The 21,198-nt window shown below is 46.4% G+C and overlaps 1 protein-coding gene across 2 annotated transcripts in view; it reads left to right on the top strand.

The window, feature by feature from the left end:
* Positions 1–1,690: 1,690 nt before the first annotated feature.
* The window catches only part of LOC137380978 (A-type potassium channel modulatory protein KCNIP2), a 466,186-nt gene continuing 446,678 nt past the window's right edge, over positions 1,691–21,198 (top strand). For both annotated transcript variants that reach the window (XM_068053395.1, XM_068053394.1), the window contains exon 1: positions 1,691–2,170. In XM_068053395.1, the coding sequence (XP_067909496.1) occupies positions 2,065–2,170 (106 nt within the window). In that variant the 5' untranslated portion in view covers positions 1,691–2,064. The remainder of the gene's footprint in view (positions 2,171–21,198) is intronic.

The raw sequence follows: 21,198 nt of genomic DNA, 5'->3' as shown, positions 1-21,198 counted from the left end.
TGTGGAACTGGCCATTCAGGCCAGGGAGGTCCTGGCTTTCATCCTCTGGATGAGACGTTAAACCGAGGCCCCTTTGTCCACAGAATTATTTCAAAGGGGAGCAGGGGAGTTCTCCCAGGTGTCCTGGCCAATATTTATTTCTCAACCAACATCACTAAAACAATTATCTGGTCATTATCACATTAATGTTTGTGGGAGCTTACTGTGAACAAACTGGGTTTCCTATATTACAGGAAATAAAAAGATCTTGCATTTATATAACACCTTTCACAACCGCAGAACATTCCAAAGCACTTTACAGTCAACAAAGTATTTTTGAACTGCTTTTCTGAAGTACTTCATTGGCTATAAATCTCGTTGGGCCACCCTGAGGTTGAGGAAGGCACTATATGAATGCAAGCTCTTTCTCACTAACTAGTCTCAGCCAAAATAGCCCTGGTCAGCCCAGGCTTGGGAGGGGACAAATTTGAGGGAGGATTCTCTTTCCTACACACACCCCAATATCAGCTGGGGACAGGAGTGTTCTCAAAGTCCAGCACTGGGAGGAAGGAATTAGAGGGCCGCTGGAATGCCATCCCAACAAGAGAACCCACCCCCACCACCCGCCCCCCCCCCACTCATTCCTCTTCCCCCTTCCTCTCTCCTAACCCCCAGACTCCAGGGGAAGAGAGGGACAGAACCGTAGGTGGGAAAATGTTACTGTGGCTCAGACATCCAGAAGGACAGGCTGAGTAAAGGAAGGAAAGACACAGGGAATGAAACACATTGTATTAAGATATAATTGCACGCTTGTAGGTACTGAGGCCAAATAAAAGTGGTTGGGGCCTCTGTGAGGTGAGATAAATCCATGTCGATGTACGACTGACAAAAAACAAATTGGAGCCCCAGGAGTGGAATGAAACAAATCTTCGCTGACAGTAAGTTAGTGCATCGCAGGCAGAATTCCCAATTCTGGTTGGATAATATTGCTGGTGTTTTCATCACTTGATCTCTTGCCTCCCAACGCCCCGCCTCCTCACTCCCGCCATTGGTCGCCCAACACGATTCACAATCGTGACGACCCGTCTTCCTGCACCAAGTGTAAAGCGAATTAACTCATTGACGCTTGATTGGATGATTCTTGATTGTCAATCAAAATGGTCAATTTCTTTCCCGTCTCCAATATTTGTATTGAAAGAAAGTTAAAACGACATACCATTTTTTGATTTTTCTCCTGGGTTTGCTTACAGCAGTGTTCTGGAGATTAATCTTTCTTACTCCTGGAGATTCCAAACCAATCTTCGAGAGCTGGCAGCAGTAATCACCATCGACAGTTCAGTTGGCTTAAACATTACTGGACTTTGTCCACTCACAGGCACTGGAGACAGAGACTTTTCATTCCTTTCTTTCATTTTGTACACTTTATTTTTTAATAGTCTTATATTAAGCATAATTGTATATAGCAGTTGAGGCTGCCTGACAGTGGATCAGGAACTGTTTCTGCCGAAGTCTGTGTGTTTGTGTGTGAGAAAGACAGGGAGGGAAAACCACTTGGACCGTCATGACAGGGAAAGAAGCTTAAATATCCATCAGCCGTTGCCCTGGCAACTGCATTAAGCAAATCGATGTAGGTGGTGTCATTGAGATGGGAGGGCACGTTTCCTCTATACCACGCACACTGACAGTGCAGCTCTCTCAAAGTGCAGCACAAGAGACCAGCCGAGATCACACAGCCTCAGGTCAAACTCCCGGAACCCTTGGTATCTCCCGGTTGAACGGTTGCAAGGTGCTCCTCCTCTCATCCTACGTGCCTTGCCCCTTCCCCCCTTCCCCCTCTTCCCCTCCTTCCTCACCATTCCCTCCCCACAGATTGAATAGTGACGACCGGGAGAGGGGAGGAAGGGGGAGGCGAGAGGGGCAAGTCCGTTGTGTTCCTCGCGGCCTGCGTGCTTTGGTCCCTGACCCACCTCCCCTCGGCAAATATTATCCTTCATTGTTGGCGAGTGGGACAAGGGCTCGGGGTGAAGGTGAGTGAGGGCTTGTCGCCGTGGCGCTGGATGGAAGACGGAATGATCGCACCCCACCATGCAATTCGATGGACTTGAGGTGATAGCAGTTCTCGTGGTGCTTGCCCTGTTTGTCAAAGTACTCGAGCAGTTCGGACTTTTTGAGCCAGTGGTCATTGAAGGAGGTAATGCAATTTATGTTCAACAATCCCCATTCTCTTTCTGCTCTGAAATGAATCCAGGCTTAGACCAGGAAATGAATATTGAGGATAATCCTGTGGGGAACAGTGACAGCAGATCCTTAGTCTATTACAAAAAGGCTTCTTTATTTGTTTGCCTTTAACGGACTTTAAACTTCATTGCAGCCGATAAAACCTTTTGCTGCAGAATCATTGACCAGGTTTGCTAACTAAATGTGGAATAAATTGTGGGGAGAGGAATTATTTTTGAAAAACAAGTTGGAATAGGAAGAAAGTCTGGTCACAAAAGGCACTGAGGGGCACGAACAAAAAAATAGCAACGTGCTTCTTCAGTTTAGTGACAAAGTGTTTTTGTCTGACGATTTTATTACTTTCCGCTAAGCTTATATTTCATCTAATTGGAAAAACATAAGGATCTCGTTTACAGAAAAATCTTGCCCAAGCATGAGTTTCTCAAACCGCAGCTCAAGTGTTAGAGGAGACAGATAATAAAGAATCTCCGTATTACATCGATCGCGGGTCTCTTGATATTCTGCGCTTGTTCGAAACTAGAGGTCATTAATATAAGATAGTCACTAATAAATCCAATATGAAGTTCAGGGCGAACCTCTTTCCCCAGAGGGTGGTGAAAATGCGGAGCTCGCTAGCACAAGGAGTGGTTGAGGCGAATTGCATAGATGCATTTAAGGGGAAGCTGGATAAACACATGAGAGAGAAAGGAATGGAAGGATATGATGATAGGCTGTGATGATGTAAGGTGGGAGCAGGCTTGCGTGGAGCACAAACACCAGCAAGGACCAGTTGGGCCGAATGGCCTGTTTCTGTGCTGTACATTGTGATGTATTTACAACAGTGTCAGTCAGTGTGGGGGAAGGGACTGTGCTTACCCTGTGCTTTAAAACCTCGAACTGTCTCACAACACACTTCTGGAGTGCAGTAATTGTGGTTATGTCGGCAAACGCATCTTAAGGAAACTTTTCAATGCCTTAAAGGGGAATTACTGCCAGTAATTTCAGGTTGGATATTGTCCAATGTCCAGAGTATCAGAAATGGCAGTCGACAGCTGGAGTCTTAAGTCCAGTGTTCCTGAGATAATTTCACCAATGTATAAATTCCTATTAAAATGTTGCTGTTGAGTAACACTTTTCTTACCAGTTTTACCCACATTCTCTATAGAAGGAGCTGACTCACCCTGGGGTACAGGTCCACAGACACTGACTCTCACTTGGTAATGGGTCCCACACACATTGACTCTTACTGGGGTATAGTTCCATAGATACTGACTCTCACAGGGGTATGGGTCGCCCGCATTGACTCTCACTGGGGTATGGGTTCCATAGATACTGACTCTCACCAGGATATGGGTCCCACACAGACTGACTCTCACTAGGGTATGGGTCCCACGCATTGACTGTCACTGGGGTATGGGTTCCATAGATACTGACTCTCACTAGGGTATGGGTCCCACGCATTGACTGTCACTGGGGTATGGGTTCCATAGATACTGATTCTCACTGGGGTATGGGTCCCACACATACTGACTCTCACTGGGGTATGGGTCCCACACATTGACTGTCACTGGGGTATGGGTTCCATAGATACTGACTCTCACTGGGGTATGGGTCCCACACATACTGATTCTCACTGGGGTATGGGTCCCACACATACTGACTCTCACTGGGGTATGGATCCCACACATACTGACTCTCACTGGGGTATGGGTCCCACACATACTGACTCTCACTGGGGTGTGGGTCCCACACATAAGAACAAAAGAACAAAAAACAGTATTGCACAGGAACAGGCCATTCGGCCCTCCAAGCCTGCGCCGATCTTGATGCTTGCCTAAACTAAAACCTTCTGCACTTCCGGGGTCCGTATCCCTCTATTCCCATCCTATTCATGTATTTGTCAAGATGCCTCTTAAACGTCGCTATCGTACCTGTTTCCACCACCTCCCCCGGCAGCAAGTTACTGGCACTCATCACCCTCCGTGTAAAGAACTTGCCTCGCACATCCCCTCTAAACTTTGCCCCTCTCACCTTAAACCTATGTCACCTAGTAACTGACTCTTCCACCCTGGAAAAAAGCTTCTGACTACCCACTCTGCCCATAACTTTGTAAACCTCTATCATGTCGCCCCTCCACCTCCGTCGTTCTAGTGAAAACAATCCGAGTTTATCCAACCTCTCCTCAGAGCTAATGCCTTCCAGAGCAGGCAACATCCTGGTAAACCTCTTCTGTACCCTCTCCAAAGCCTCCACGTCCTTCTGGTAGTGTGGCAACCAGAATTGCATGCAATATTCTAAGTGTGGCCTAACTAAAGTTCTGTACAGCAGCAGCATAACTTGCTAATTTTTATACTTGATGCCATGACCGATGAAGGCAAGCATGCCGTATGCCTTCTTGACTACCTTATCCACCTGCGTTGCCACTTTCAGTGACCTGTGGACCTGTACGCCCATATCTCTCTGCCTATCAATACTCCTAAGGGTTCTGCCATTTACTGTATACTTCCCACCTGCATTAGACCTTCCAAAATGCATTACCTCACATTTGTCCGGATTAAACTCCATCTGCCATTTCTCCGCCCAAGTCTCCAACCAATCTATATCCTGCTGTATCCTCTGACAATCCTCATCACTATCCGCAACTCCACCAACCTTTGTGTCGTCCGCAAGCTTACTAATCAGACCAGCTACATTTTCCTCCAAATCATTTAAATATACTACAAACAGCAAAGGTCCCAGCACTGATCCCTGCGGAACACCATTGGTCACATCCCTCCATTCAGAAAAGCACCCTTCCACTGCTACCCTCTGTCTTCTATGACCGAGCCAGTTCTGTATCCATCTTGCCAGCTCACCTCTGATCTCGTGTGACTTCACCTTTTGCACCAGTCTGCCATGAGGGATCTTGTCAAAGGCTTTACTGAAGTCCATATAGATAACATCCACTGCCCTTCCTTCATCAATCATCTTCGTCACTTCCTCAAATAACTCAATCAAATTAGTGAGACACGACCTCCCCTTCACAAAACCATGCTGCCTCTCGCTAATAAGTTTATTTGTTTCCAAATGGGAGTAAATCCTGTCCCGAAGAATCCTCTCTAATAACTTCCCTACCACTGACGTAATGGCTCACCGGCCTATAATTTCCTGGATTATCCTTGCTACCCTTCTTAAACAAAGGAACAACATTGGCTATTCTCCAGTCCTCTGAGACCTCACCTGTAGCCAATGAGGATGCAAAGATTTCTGTCAAGGCCCCAGCAATTTCTTCCCTTGCCTCCCTCAGTATTCTGGGGTAGATCCCATCAGGCCTTAATGCTTTGCAAGAGACTCAACACCTCCTCCTTTTTGATAATGAGATGACTGAGACTATCTACACTCCCTTCCCTAGGCTCATCATCCACCAAGTCCTTCTCTTTGGTGAATACTGATGCAAAGTACTCATTTAGCACCTCGCCCATTTCCTCTGGCTCCACACATAGATTCCCTTCTCTGTCCTTGAGTGGGCCAACTCTTTCCCTAGTTACCCTCTTGCTCTTTATATATGTATAAAAAGCCTTGGGATTTTCCTTAATCCTGTTTGCCAATGACTTTTCATGACCCCTTTTAGCCCTCCTCACTCCTTGCTGAAGTTCCTTCCTACTGTCTTTATATTCCTCAAGGGATTCGTCTGTTCCTAGCCTTCCAGCCCTTACGAATGCTTCCTTTTTCTTTTTGACTAGGCTCACAATATCCCGGTTATCCAAGGTTCCCGAAACTTGCCAAACTTATCCTTCTTCCTCACAGGAACATGCCGGTCCTGGATTCTAATCAACTGACGTTTGAAAGACTCCCACATGTCAGATGTTGATTTACTCTCAAACAACCGCCCCCAATCTAAATTCTTCAGTTCCTGCCTAATATTGTTATAATTAGCCTTCCCCCAATTTAGCACCTTCACCCAAGGACTACTCTTATCCTTATCCACAAGTACCTTAAAACTTATGGATTTATGGTCACTGCTCCCGAAATGCTCCCCCACTGAAACTTCGACCACCTGGCCGGGCTCATTCCCCAATACTAGGTCCAGTACGGCCCCTTCCCTAGTTGGACTATCTACATATTGTTTCAAGAAGCCCTCCTGGATGCTCCTTACAAATTCTGCCCCATCCAAGCCCTTAGCACTAAGTGAGTCCCAGTCAATATAAGGGAAGTTAAAATCACCCACCACTACAACCCTGTTACCTTTACATCTTTCCAAAATCTGTCTACATATTTGCTCCTCTACCTCCCACTGGCTGTTGGGAGGCCTGTAGAAAACCCCCAACATCGTGACTGCACCCTTCCTATTCCTGAGCTCCACCCATATTGCCTCGCTGCATGACCCCTCCGAGGTGTCCTCCCGCAGTATAGCTGTGATATTCTCCTTAACCAATAATGCAACTCCCCCACCCCTTTTACATCCCCCTCTATCCCGCCTGATGCTTCTAAATCCTGGAACATTTAGCTGCCAATCTTGTCCTTCCCTCAACCAAGTCTCTGTAATAGCAACAACATCATAGTTCCATACTGACTCTCACTGGGGTATGGGTTCCATAGATACTGACTCTCACAGGGGTATGGGTCCCACACTGACTCTCACTAGGATATGGTTCCCACACATACTGACTCTCACTGGAGTATAGGTTCCATAGATACTGACTCTCACAGGGGTATGGGTTCCATAGATACTGACTCTCACTAGGGTATGGGTCCCACACACTGACTCTCACTAGGGTATGGGTCCCACACACTGACTCTCACTGGGATATGGGTCCCACACATACTGACTCTCACTGGAGTATAGGTTCCATAGATACTGACTCTCACAGGGGTATGGGTTCCATAGATACTGACTCTCACTAGGGTATGGGTCCCACACACTGACTCTCACTAGGGTATGGGTCCCACACACTGACTCTCACTGGGGTATGGGTCCCACACATACTGACTCTCACTGAAGTATAGGTTCCATAGATACTGACTGTCACAGGGGTATGGGTTCCATAGATACTGACTCTCACTAGGGTATGGGTCCCACACACTGACTCTCACTGGGGTATGGGTCCCACACACTGACTCTCAGTGGAGTATAGGTTCCATAGATACTGACTCTCACAGGGGTATGGGTTCCATAGATACTGACTCTCACTAGGGTATGGGTCCCACACACTGACTCTCACTAGGGTATGGGTCCCACACACTGACTCTCACTGGAGTATAGGTTCCATAGATACTGACTCTCACAGGGGTATGGGTTCCATAGATACTGACTCTCACTAGGGTATGGGTCCCACACTGACTCTCACTAGGGTATGGGTCCCACACACTGACTCTCACTGGGGTATGGGTCCCACACATACTGACTCTCACTGGAGTATAGGTTCCATAGATACTGACTCTCACAGGGGTATGGGTCCCACACACTGACTCTCACTAGGGTATGGGTCCCACACACTGACTCTCACTGGGGTATGGGTCCCACACATACTGACTCTCACTGGAGTATAGGTTCCATAGATACTGACTCTCACAGGGGTATGGGTTCCATAGATACTGACTCTCACTAGGGTATGGGTTCCATAGATACTGACTCTCACTAGGGTATGGGTCCCACACACTGACTCTCACTGGGGTATGGGTCCCACACACTGACTCTCACTGGGGTATGGGTCCCACACACTGACTCTCACTAGGGTATGGGTCCCACACACTGACTCTCACTGGGGTATGGGTCCCACACACTGACTCTCACTGGGGTATGGGTTCCATGGTAAGTGTAAGTTTATCAGTGAATGTTGGGAGATTATTCTACTTTGCAGGAGGGTGGGCAGTGAATCACAGCCAGTCCAGCCCTCACATACTCGCAGGGGCCACTGGATTGTGATAAGGAGCTAGATTCACCCAGCACAGTCTCAATGGAAGTGCTTCAAATCCTGCACACGCTAAAATCAGTCAACTCACCATTGACCTTCCAGCAACATGTAGCTGATAAGGTCATAAGAAATAGGAGCAGGAGTAGGCCATTCGGCCTCTCGAGCCTGCTCTGCCATTCAATAAGATCATGGCTGATCCGATTGTGGCCTTAACTGCACTTTCCTGCCTGCTCTCCACAATACTCGACTTTCTTGTAGATCAAAAATCTGTTTAACTCAACCTCAAATATATTCAATGACCCTGCCTCCACTGCTCTCTGGAGAAGAGAATTCCAAAGATTAACAACCGTCTGAGAGAAGAAATTCCTCCTCATCTCTGTCTTAAATGGCAACCCCTTACTCCGAAACTGAGCCCCCTGCTTCTAGATTCCCCATGAAGGGAAACATCCTCTCAGCATCTACCCTGTCAAGCCCCATCAGCATCTTATATATTTCAATAAGATCACCCCTCATTCTCCTAGACTCCAATGACTATAGGCCCAACCTGCGCAACCTTTCCTCATAAAACAATCCCTTCATTCCAGGAATCAGCCTAGTGAACCTTCTCTGAGCTGCTTCCAATGAAAGTTTATCCCTCCTTAAGTAAGGAGACCAAAACTGTACACAGTACTCTATGTGCAGTCTCACCAATGCCCTGTACAGTTGTAGCAAAACTTCCCTACTTTTATACTCCATTCCCCTTTGCAATAAATGTCAACATTCTATTTGCCTTCCTAATTACTTACTGTGCCTGCATGTTAACTTTTCCTGATTCACATACATGGACACCCAGATCCCTCTGTACTGCATCATTCTGCAGTCTCTCTCCATTTAAATAATATTCTGCTTTTCTATTCTTCCTGCCAAAGTGGACAACCTCACATTTTTCCACATTATACTCCATCTGCCAAATTTTTGCCCAGTTACTTAATCTATCAATATCCCTTTGCAGACATTCCGGCCGGGATTTTGTCTTGGTGACGGGGGTATCGACCAACAGCAAAAGTGCCGTGAGAGCCCCATGTCACCCCCTCTGCAGAAGGACCACCTTATCAAGTGCCAATCAGGCACTTTAGTGGACAGCAGCAGGCCTTTCCCGGGATTAAAGACCCCGGCGGCGGAAATCCCGCCTGACCAATCAGAGGCCGGCAGCTCTTTAACTGAGCAACGCCACCGGACAGGCAGTGGCAGCTGCAGGTAGTGAACTCACCAAGGCCCTATAACCCTGGCGGGAGGGGTTTCATGGAATGGGGGGGTCGCAGAGAAGGGGAGGGCGTAGGGGGGGTCGCAGCAAGGGCATGGAGGAGGCTCTCAGCGCCCCCCCCCCCCCCCCCAACGTTCCTGATGCTGGGTCCCTCGTTCAGGCACTTAGTGTCTTTTAACGAGAGACAACCCCCCGCCCCTCCCCCACCCCCGGAGCCGGCAAGATGAGGCCCTTACTTGCACATTATTGCCCACTAAATGGCCTCAATTGGTAACGGGGCAGGAAGGCTGTTCACAGGCCTTCCCACCCCAGACTTCATTTGGGAGGAGGCGGGAAGATGGCAGGGATCCCCGCCACCACCAGCCCGCCCAATTATCTGCCCCCCCCACCTCCATATCCGACATGGGGAGAGCACAAGATTCCCCACTTCGTGTCCTCCTCACATTGATTTCCCACTTATCTTTGTATCATCTGAAAATATAGCTACAATACCTTCACCCAAGTCAATAATATATATTGTAAATTGTTGAGGTCCCAGCACTGATGCCTCTGGCATTCCACAAGTTACCGTTTTCCAACCTGAAAATGCTCCATTTATCCTGACTCTCTGTTTGCTGTTAGTTAGCCAATCCTCTATCAGTGCTAATATATTACCCCAACACCATGAGCTCTTATCTTGTGTAGTTACCTTTTAAGTGGCACCTTATCGAATGCCTTTTGGAAATCCAAATATACTACATTTACTGGTTCCCTTTATCCACCCTCCTTGTTACATCCTCAAAGAACTCTAATAAGTTTGTCAAGCACGATTTCCCTTTCATAAAACCATGTTGACTCTGCTTGATTGCATCATGATTTTTTAAATATCTTGCTACTACTTCCTTAATAATGGGTCCTAGCATTTTTCCAATGACTGATGTTAGGCTAACTGGCCTATAGTTTCCTGCTTTCTGTCTCCCTCCTTTCTTGAATAGAGGTGTTACACTTGCGGTTTTCCAATCCGCTGGGACCTTTCCAGAATCTAGGGAATTTTGAAAGATTACAACCAGTGCATCCACTATCTCTGCAGCCACTTCTTTTAAGACCCTAGGATGCAGGTCATCAGGTCCAGGGGACTTGTCAGCCTTTAGTTCCATTCGTTTTCCTAGTACTTTTTCTCTAGTGTTAGTGATTGTTTTAAGCTCCTCCCTCCCTTTTGCCTCCTGATTTTCTACTATTCTTGGGATGCTTTTTGTGTCTTCTACTGTGAAGACAGAAACAAAATACTTGTTCAAACTCTCCGTCATTTCCTTTTTTCCCATTATTAATTCTCCAGTCTCATCCTCTAAGGGTTCTACTTTAGCTACTCTCTTCCTTTTTAGATATTTGTAGAAGCTTTTACTGTCTGTTTTTATATTTCTTGCTAGTTTCCTCTCATACTCTAATTTCTCCCTCTTTTTTTTTGTCATTCTTCGCTGGTTTCTAAATTGTTCCTAATCATCTGTCCTACCACTAATCTTTGCAGCATTATATGCCTTTTCTTTCAATTTGATACCATCCTTAACTTCCTTAGTTAGCCATGGATCGTGCATCCTTTTCAAAGAGTCTTTCTTTCTCAATGGAATATATCTTCGTTGAGAATTATGAAATATCTCCTTAAATGCCTGCCATGTCTCTATTGTCTTACATTTTAACTTATTTTCCCTGTACACCTTAGCCAACTCTGTCTTCATACCCTGTAATTGCCTTTATTTGAATTTAAGACACTAGTTTCAGACTCAAACTTCTCACCCTCAAACTGAATGTAAAATTCTATCACGTTATGATTACTCTTGTGTAGAGGATCCTTTATTATGAGGTCATTTGTTAATCCTGTTGTGCTACACATTACCAACTTTAAAATTGCCTGCTCCCGGGTTGGTTCCAGAACTAAGAAACTGTCCCTAATACACTCTATGAACTCATCCTCCAGGCTACCTTTGCCAATTTGATTAGTCCAATTAGAATTAGAATTAGAATTAGAATTAGAACATTACAGCGCAGTACAGGCCCTTCGGCCCTCGATGTTGCGCCGACCTGTGAAACCATCTGACCTACACTATTCCATTTTCATCCATATGTCTATCCAATGACCACTTAAATGCCCCTAAAGTTGGCGAGTCTACTACTGTTGCAGGCAGGGCGTTCCACGCCCCTACTACTCTCTGAGTAAAGAAACTACCTCTGACATCTGTCCTATATCTATCACCCCTCAACTTAAAGCTATGTCCCCTCGTGTTTGCCATCACCATCCGAGGAAAAAGACTCTCACTATCCACCCTATCTAACCCTCTGATTATCTTATATGTCTCTATTAAGTCACCTCTCCTCCTCCTTCTCTCCAACGAAATCTATATGAAGATTAAATTCACCCAAGATTATTGCAGTACCTTTCCTACAAGCCCCCATTATTTCTTGTTTTATATATTGTCCTACAGTGTAGATACTGTTAGATGGGGCCTGTAAACTACTCCCACCAGTGACTTCTTCCCTTTTGCTATTTCTTATCTCCACACAAACTGATTCTATATCTTGATATTCTGAGCCAAGATAACCTCACTACTGTACTGATCTCGTCCTTTATTAACAGAGCTATTCCACATCCTTTCCTTTTCTTCCTATCCTTCCAAAATGTCAAATACCTTTGAATATTCAGTTCCCAGCCTTGGTCACCTTGCAAGCTGTTGAGACCTCTGTAATCTCTGTAATGGCTTATCATATCATACCCATTTATTTCTATTTGTGCTATTAATTCATCCATCTTGTTAATGATGCTGCGTGCATTTAAGTAAAGAGCATTACATTTTTTTTTTACCATTTTTCCATGCTCTAATCTTATTTGCTGGTGCACTCTTATGTTTGCATGCTCTGTCCGTTCCTGTCACATTCTGATTATCATTACCCATATCGCTACCCTGCACCATTGACTTGTCCTTTCTGGTTAACTTTCTAAATTTTCCCTCATCTGAACCCTCCCACCCTCCCCCCACTGCCGCTATTTAATTTAAAGCCCTCTCTACAGCCCTCGTTATACAATTTGCCAGGACACTGGACCCAGCACAGTTCAGGTGAAGGCTGTCCCAATGGTACAGCTCCCTCTTTCCCCAGTACTAGTACCAGTGCCCCATGAATCGAAACCCATTTCTTCCACACCAATCTTTGAGCCATGCATTCAACTCTCGATCTTTTTGATCCTGTGCCAATTTGCTTGTAGCTCAGGTAGTAATCCAGAGATTATTACCTTTATGATTCTGCTTTTTAATTTAGCCCCAGCTGCTCATACTCCCTCAGCAGAACCTCTTTCTTAGTCCTACCAATGTTGTTGGTACCCACATGGACCACGACAACTGGATCCTTCCCCTCCCACTCCAAGTTCCTCTCCAGCCCCGAGGAGATGTCCTTAACCCTGACACCGAACAGGCAACACAGTCTTTGGGATTCACGCTCATGGCTGCAGAGAACAGTATCTATCCCCCTAATTATACTGTCCCTTTCTACTACTACATTCCTTTTCACTCCCTGCACTGGAATGGTCCCCGACACCCTGGTGCTCATCCTCCCTGCAGTCCCTGCTCTCGTCCACACAAGATGCAAGAAGTTCGAACCTGTTGGACAAGTGCAAGGACTGAGGCACCTCCATTGCTACCTTCTGGGTCCCCATACCTGCCACACTTGTAGTCGCACCTTCCTGTCCCTGACCACTGACCAAATCTGAAGTACCTAACCTAAGGGGTGTGACTACCTCCTGGAAATGTTCCCCTCCCTGATACATCACAGTGTCCGAATCTCGGAGTCCAGTTCATCAACTCTAACTGAAGTTCCTTGAGCTGCAGACACTTACTGCAGATGTGGTTGCAGTGGATCACATTGGTGTCCACCAGCTCCCACATGCTACAGCTGCAACACATCACCTGCCATGCCATCTTTATTGTGTCTTATTCAATTAATTTGGTTTCAAGTTTAGAAATATCACTAATAATTTGTAATAATATTAAGTACTTTAACTAGTTAAGCTATAAATTTAATACAATATTTATATCTCCCCAGTATTAGTTTAAGCTACTGCCCCAGTTTAGAATGGAAAAGAAACCCATAAAACTCACCAACCAATCACCTACCTGCTTCCTAATTAATGCCTCTGGGCTTCAGTTCTCGGGTCTCATTGTCTCCCATTCCCTCTCTTGGATCACTATTTGTTCTGTAAAAGACCAAACCAACGCCTCCCCCCACACTGCACCGAATTCCCACACTTAGCAAATTCTCGAGATAAGCACTCTGTCACGCAGATCTCAGTCGAGCAGAACTTCCTGCTCCTGGGATGAGACTGTCGTCCTCTGAGGAGGGATTAAACTGAATGAGTCCATATCCTCTGGAGTTCAAAAGAATGAGAGGTGATCTAATTGAAATGTACAAAATTCTTAGAGGATTTGAGGGGGTAGATGCTGAGAGGCTGTTTCCCCCCCCCCCCCCCCCACCCCCCCCTGACTGGAGAGTCTGGAACATGAGGTCACAGTCTCAAAATAAGGGATCGGCCATTTAGGACAGAGATGAGGAGAAATGTCGTCACTCGGAGAGTTGTGAATCTTTGGAATTCTCTACCCCAGAGAATTATGGATGCTCAAACATTGAGTAATATTCAAGGCTGAGAGTGATAGATATTTTGGGCTCAAGGGATATGATGACAGGGCGTGAAGGTGGAGTTGAGGTCAAAGATCAGACATGATCTTATTGAATGATAGAAAGGTCCACTTATGCTTCTATTTCTTATGCTCTTATGTTCAGATGAGGCACTTACCAATTGCTATGTGCCCTTGCCCCAACACTGTTTGGCAAGTTGTCATTGGTAGAACTTACTTCTCCCTCCGGTTGAGGGTGGCTTTCAGAGTGAGCAGTAACGTCCCCAGTAAAGTGGCAAATAGGCAATGCAGGTGATATTTGCTTGGCCTGATCCATTTAGGGACTGGTCTCACTCACATATCACTTTTGAAACCAAATGCAGCTCAACCCCTTAGCAATGGATAATGACAGGTGGCAGGACCATCACAGACCCAGGTTCACATGGTGCCAGACTTCATTGGATGGGAGCCCCTCTATCTTCGTAGGTAATGAGGGTCCAATATGTGGCAGGTCGGAACTGCAGGGACGGGCCTCCTGTTGGTTAGAGCTCACAGCATCAAACTGTCCATAATCCAATTCAGATTGGCACTGAATTGTCAATCTCTTTCCCAAAGGTACCATGAACGGCAGACAGGCTGCTGCAGTGCTGGAGACTCCTGTTTTTTTTAATTGTTTCTGGGATGTGAGCATCGCTGGCAAGGCCAGCATTTATTACCCATCCCTGGTTAATATTACAGTGGGACATTCCTTTGTATCTCCTGTGCTGTACCTGTCCTGGGAGTGTTTGATGGGGACAGTGTAGAGGGAGCTTTACTCTGTATCTAACCCCGTGCTGTAACTTCCCTGGGAGTGTTTGATGGGGACAGTGTAGAGGGAGCTTTACTCTGTATCTAACCCCCGTTTTTTTTTTTTTTGATGGGACAGTGTAGAGGGAGCTTTACTCTGTATCTAACCCCCGTGCTGTACCTGTCCTGGGAGTGTTTGATGGGGACAGTGTAGAGGGAGCTTTACTCTGTATCTAACCCCGTGCTGTACCTGTCCTGGGAGTGTTTGATGGGGACAGTGTAGAGGGAGCTTTACTCTGTATCTAACCCTGTGCTGTACCTGTCCTGGGAGTGTTTGATGGGGACAGTGTAGAGGGAGCTTTACTCTGTATCTAACCCCGTGCTGTAACTTCCCTGGGAGTGTTTGATGGGGACAGTGTAGAGGGAGCTTTACTCTGTATCTAACCCCATGCTGTAACTTCCCTGGGAGTGTTTGATGGGGACAGTGTAGAGGGAGCTTTACTCTGTATCTAACCCCGTGCTGTACCTGTCCTGGGAGTGTTTGATGGGGACAGTGTAGAAGGAGCTTTACTCTGTATCTAACCCCATGCTGAAACTTCCCTGGGAGTGTTTGATGGGGACAGTGTAGAGGGAGCTTTACTCTGTATCTAACCCCGTGCTGTACCTGTCCTGGGAGTGTTTGATGGGGACAGTGTAGAAGGAGCTTTACTCTGTATCTAACCCCATGCTGTAACTTCCCTGGGAGTGTTTGATGGGGACAGTGTAGAAGGAGCTTTACTCTGTATCTAATCCTGTTTTTTTTTCTAACCCCCTTTTTTTTTCTCAAGGTGGCCTTTATACCCCAGGCCCCTTTTATATATTTCATGTCGAGGGGGCCTGTATTCCTCAGGCCCATGTATCTAACCCCGTGCTGTATCTGTCCTGGGAGTGTTTGATGGGGACAGTGTTCTGGCTCTCTGAAAGATCTATCCAATTAATCCCACTCTCCTGCTCTTTCCCCCTAGTCCTGCAGATTTTCCCTTTTCAACTATTTATGCAATTCCCTTTTGCAAGTTACTATTAATTCTGTTGCCACCATTTTTTCCGGCAGTGAATTCCAGGTCACAACAACTTGCTGCATTAATAAACGTTTCCTCATCTCTCCCTCCACTTCTTCTGACAGTCTCCTTAAGTCAGTGTCCTCAGCTTATCGACCCTCCTGCCACTGGAAACAGTTTCTCCTTATTACTTCTGTTGAAACCATTTCTGATTTTAAACAGCTCAATTAAATCTCCCCTGAATCCTCTAAAGAGAACAACCCAGTTTCTCCACTCCACGTAACTGATCAGTCCTTTTTCTGCAGTGGGCGGTTAGATACATGGGACTGGGGCAAAATATGGGATTTCTATCGGTTGGCCAGGTTCCTCAATCACTCCTCATTCTGCTCCAACAGACACCATCAGTCAGAAGCAAACTGCTTCTTTATTCATTCTTGGGATGTGGGTGCCTCTGGCTAGGCCAGCATTTATTGCCCATCCCTAATTGCCCTTGAGAAGGTGGTGGTGAGCTTCTGCAGTGCTGTTAGGAAGGGAGTTCCAGGATTTTGACCCAGCGACAGTGAAGGAACGGTGATACAGTTCCAATTCAGGATGGTGTGTGATTTGGAGGGGACTTGCATTTGCTGCCCTTGTCCTTGTAGGTGGTAGAGGTCGCGGGTTTGGAAGGTGCATTCGAAGCAGCCTTAATGAGTTGTTGCCATGCATTTTGTAGATGGTACACACTGATGCCACTGTACGTCGGTGGTGGAGGGAGTGAATGTTTGTAGATGGGGTGCCAATCAAGCGGGCTGCTTTGTCCTGGATGGTGTTGAGCTTCTTGAGTATTGTTGGAGCTGCACCCATCCAGGCAAGTGGAGAGTATTCCATCACACTCCTGACTTGTGCTTTGGAATGGTAGACAGGCTTTGGGGAGTCAGGAGGTGAGTTACTCGCCACAGGATTCCTAGACTCTTACCTGCTCTTGTAGCCACGGTATTTATAATGTGGTCCAATTGAGTTTCTGGTCAATGGTGACCCCCAGGCTGTTGATATTGGGGAACTAGCAATGGCCTGGCCCCTCTCTATCGTCATAACATCCTCTGAGATCTCTGCGCTCCTCCAATTCTGTTCTCTTGCACATCCCTGCCTTCCATCGCTCTTCCATTGGTTGCCGTCCCTTCAGCTGTCTGGGCTCTAAGCTCTGAAATTCCCTCCCTAAACCTCTCCACCTCTCTCTACATCTTTCAGAGGCTCCTTAAAACCTACCTCTTTGACCAAGGTGTTGGTCACCTGTCCTAATGTGGCTCAGTGTCAAATTTTGCCTGATAATACCCCTGTGAAGCACTTTGAAATGTTTTTACTATGTTGAAGGCGCTATATAAATACAACTTTAATATATTTTGTTCCCCTCATTACCCACATCAGACACTCTGTATCTTCTCCAAGTGTCTAAGCAATGCCCATCAGGAAAGGTGTCTTCATGATCCTGATTTCACCTGAGATCCACTCAGGTGGATTTTCCGTTCAGAGTCATGGGTCAGGAATGAGGAGCAGGAGTGGGGGGGATGGGTGGTGGGGGGGGGAAATTGATAGCGAGTGGGAGGTCCCCGAATTTTCTTGACATCCCAGCTCCCAAGAATACTGAAATGATCTCTGAGCTTCTAGTACCAACAAGGCATAATACTGACCACCTCTCAGGAACCCCCACCCCAGCGGGGAATAACGAGCCCCACCTGTAAACCTCTGCTACTGACCCTCATGCACATTGTACATCTATTAGAGTCATTGAGTCACAGAGTCATACAGCACAGAAACAGGCCCTTCGGCCCATCATGTCTGTGGCGGACATCAAGCACCTAACTATTCTAGTCCAATTTTCCAGCACTTGGCCGGTAGCCTTGTATGCTGTGGTGTTTCAAGTGCTCATCTAAATACTTGTTAAATGTTGTGAGAGTTCCTGCCTCTACCACCTCTTCGAGCAGTGTATTCCAGATTCCAACCACCCTCTGGGTGAAAAAACTTTTCCTCAAATTCCCTCTACACCTCCTGCCCCTTACCTTAAATCTATGCCCCCTGGTTATTGACCCCTCTGCTAAGGGAAAAAGTTTATTCCTATCTAACCTATCAATGCCCCTCATAATTTTGTATTCCTCAATCAGCTCCCCCCTCAGCCTTCTCTGTTGCCGCCATGTGTTTGCTGTTGCCATGAGATGGAGTAGACTAGGCTTATTGACCCTGCAGTTTAGAAGAATGAGAGGTGATCTAATTGAAACATATAACATTCTTAAGGGGCTTGACAGGGTAGATGCTGAAACTGTTTCCTCTCTCTGGGAATCTAGGACACGGGTCAAAGTCTCAGAATAAGGAGTCAGATATTTAGGATGTATGAGATGAGGAGAAATTTCTTCACTCAGAGGGTTGTGAATCTTTGGAATTCTCTACCTTGGTGAGTCGTGGAAACTTAGTAATTGAGTATATTCAAGACAGAGTTCGATAGATTTTTGGGTATAAAGAGAATTAAGGCATATGGGGAAGGTAGAGTTGAGGTAGAAGATCAGCCATGACCTTGTTAATTGGGAGACCAGGCTCAAGGTGCCAAATGGCCTCCTCCAGCTCTGATTTCTTATGTTCTTAGGATACTGCTCTCCTTCACCACTGGCACTGCGCTGGGTTAAAATGGTGTGTGCTATCATACTTCATGATGAATATTCAAACTGGGAGAATTTATGTGCGTTCGGGATTGACGATGAAGTGTAAGAGGGGCCAGTGTTTGATGATGAGGAACGAGAGGGCCCAGTGTTTGATGATGAGGAACGAGAGGGCCCAGTGTTTGATGATGAGGAACGAGAGGGCCCAGTGTTTGATGATGAGGAATGAGAGGGCCCAGTGTTTGATGATGAGGAACGAGAGGGCCCAGTGTTTGATGATGAGGAACGAGAGGGCCCAGTGTTTGATGATGAGGAACGAGAGGGCCCAGTGTTTGATGATGAGGAACGAGAGGGCCCAGTGTTTGATGATGAGGAACGAGAGGGGCCAGTGTTTGATGATGAAGAACGAGAGGGCCCAGTATTTGATGATGAGGAACGAGAGGGCCCAGTATTTGATGATGAGGAACGAGAGGGCCCAGTGTTTGATGATGAGGAACGAGAGGGCCCAGTGTTTGATGATGAGGAACGAGAGGGCCCAGTGTTTGATGATGAGGAACGAGAGGGCCCAGTGTTTGATGATGAGGAACGAGAGGGCCCAGTGTTTGATGATGAGGAACGAGAGGGCCCAGTGTTTGATGATGAGGAACGAGAGGGCCCAGTGTTTGATGATGAGGAACGAGAGGGCCCAGTGTTTGATGATGAGGAATGAGAGGGCCCAGTGTTTGATGATGAGGAACGAGAGGGCCCAGTATTTGATGATGAGGAACGAGAGGGCCCAGTGTTTGATGATGAGGAACGAGAGGGCCCAGTGTTTGATGATGAGGAACGAGAGGGCCCAGTGTTTGATGATGAGGAACGAGAGGGCCCAGTATTTGATGATGAGGAACGGGAGGGCCCAGTGTTTGATGATGAGGAACGGGAGGGCCCAGTGTTTGATGATGAGGAACGAGAGGGCCCAGTGTTTGATGATGAGGAACGAGAGGGCCCAGTGTTTGATGATGAGGAACGGGAGGGCCCAGTGTTTGATGATGAGGAACGGGAGGGCCCAGTGTTTGATGATGAAGAACGAGAGGGCCCAGTGTTTGATGATGAGGAACGAGAGGGCCCAGTGTTTGATGATGAGGAACGAGAGGGCCCAGTGTTTGATGATGAAGAACGAGAGGGCCCAGTGTTTGATGATGAGGAACGAGAGGGCCCAGTGTTTGATGATGAGGAACGAGAGGGCCCAGTGTTTGATGATGAAGAACGAGAGGGCCCAGTGTTTGATGATGAGGAACGAGAGGGCCCAGTGTTTGATGATGAGGAACGAGAGGGCCCAGTGTTTGATGATGAAGAACGAGAGGGCCCAGTGTTTGATGATGAGGAACGAGAGGGCCCAGTATTTGATGATGGTGTTCAACTTCAGATGCCAATAATTTTGTTGCAAAAAAAAATTTGTACGAGCTTAGAACTGATAATCCAGTGAGGTCCCGCCCAGAAACATTGTCTGTAATGGGTGACAGCAACCAATCCTGCCCTGCCTCCGTGCTATTCTTCTCAAGCCAGTTAACGATACCACACTGGCTTCAGCGGTTGTTGTCCATTCGAGCCACAGGCAGTCTGATGGGCGCAGCACTGAAAGTTTACACAGAGGAAGCCAATACAATTAGCAAATCAATTCCTTGAGTGACTTGAACTAAGGTTTAACAGGACTATGAGCCAATCGTCAGCTTGATAATGAGCCACAAGAGCACTAATGGAGAGTATATCATGGTTGATGGGAACTGGGCTCAGGGAACCCACAGTCAAATATTAATGAGACAGTCTGCTGGGGATGTGAATTGGCTTTGGGCACCTCACTGAGCACGAGCTGCCAACATGCCCCAAATCCATGCACGAATTCTCACTCAGAAAAGCCATATGAGAGAAAGGAAGCCTTGTATTTCTCCAGTGCATTTCAGGGGTTCAGGACATCCCAAAGAGATTAGCAGCCAGTTGAGTATTTTCAAAGTGCAGTCACTGTTACAGTGTCGGAACACAGCAGCTCATTTACACACAGCAAGATCCCACAAACCAAACTTAGGCCTTCTCTGTCACAAGGATATCTGACAATGAGATCCATCTGTCACAGCATGACTGCTATTGAGGGTCCTCCTTAACAGGAAGTTTACAGAGGGAGCTTTACTCTGTATCTAACCCTCGTTTTTTTTTTGGTGTGGAGAATCTCTTTAATATTTTGACGTAAAGCCAGACAAATAATAACCTTCCATTTCCCATAACCTCAGTTTCTTTTTGCAACTGAGTATACCTTCAGTGCACTTTGAACTGTTGAAAGACAGACACAAGCATACCAGCTGGAAAAGTCCTTAGCAACAAAAAAGAACAAAGTTATTCAGCATTCTCGTTACCAGTAGTTCTGATCTTGACAATTATTTTTCAGAGTTGTGTTTCCAGCAGCACCTTGTGGAATGGTTAGTGGAAAAATGCACTTATATATAGAGCTGCTGTCAAAGGCCACTAGAAATGGTCCCAAGACCAGCAGCACTGCTGTGAATCAAAGAGTTTAGCAGCCAAAGATTAGGGTGATTTAAAATATTCCCTACATGCTGAGGGATTATGCATTTTTATGGAGGAGGTCAAGGGCACTGCTAACTACAAAACAATGTGTTTAATGAACGCTACTGCCACCGTAAGAAATCAAACAGTTACACGACCAATCAGCTTCCATATTAGTGTAATCTGGTAATAATTCAAGCAATATTGAATGAAGATTTGAATGATAATCTCGCCCACAATTTCTCC

The sequence above is a fragment of the Heterodontus francisci genome, chromosome 20 (assembly GCF_036365525.1).
Source record: "Heterodontus francisci isolate sHetFra1 chromosome 20, sHetFra1.hap1, whole genome shotgun sequence".
NCBI classification, from domain to species: Eukaryota; Metazoa; Chordata; class Chondrichthyes; order Heterodontiformes; family Heterodontidae; genus Heterodontus; species Heterodontus francisci.
Note: the sequence above shows the minus strand (reverse complement) of the source record. Positions and strands in the feature narration are given on the sequence as shown.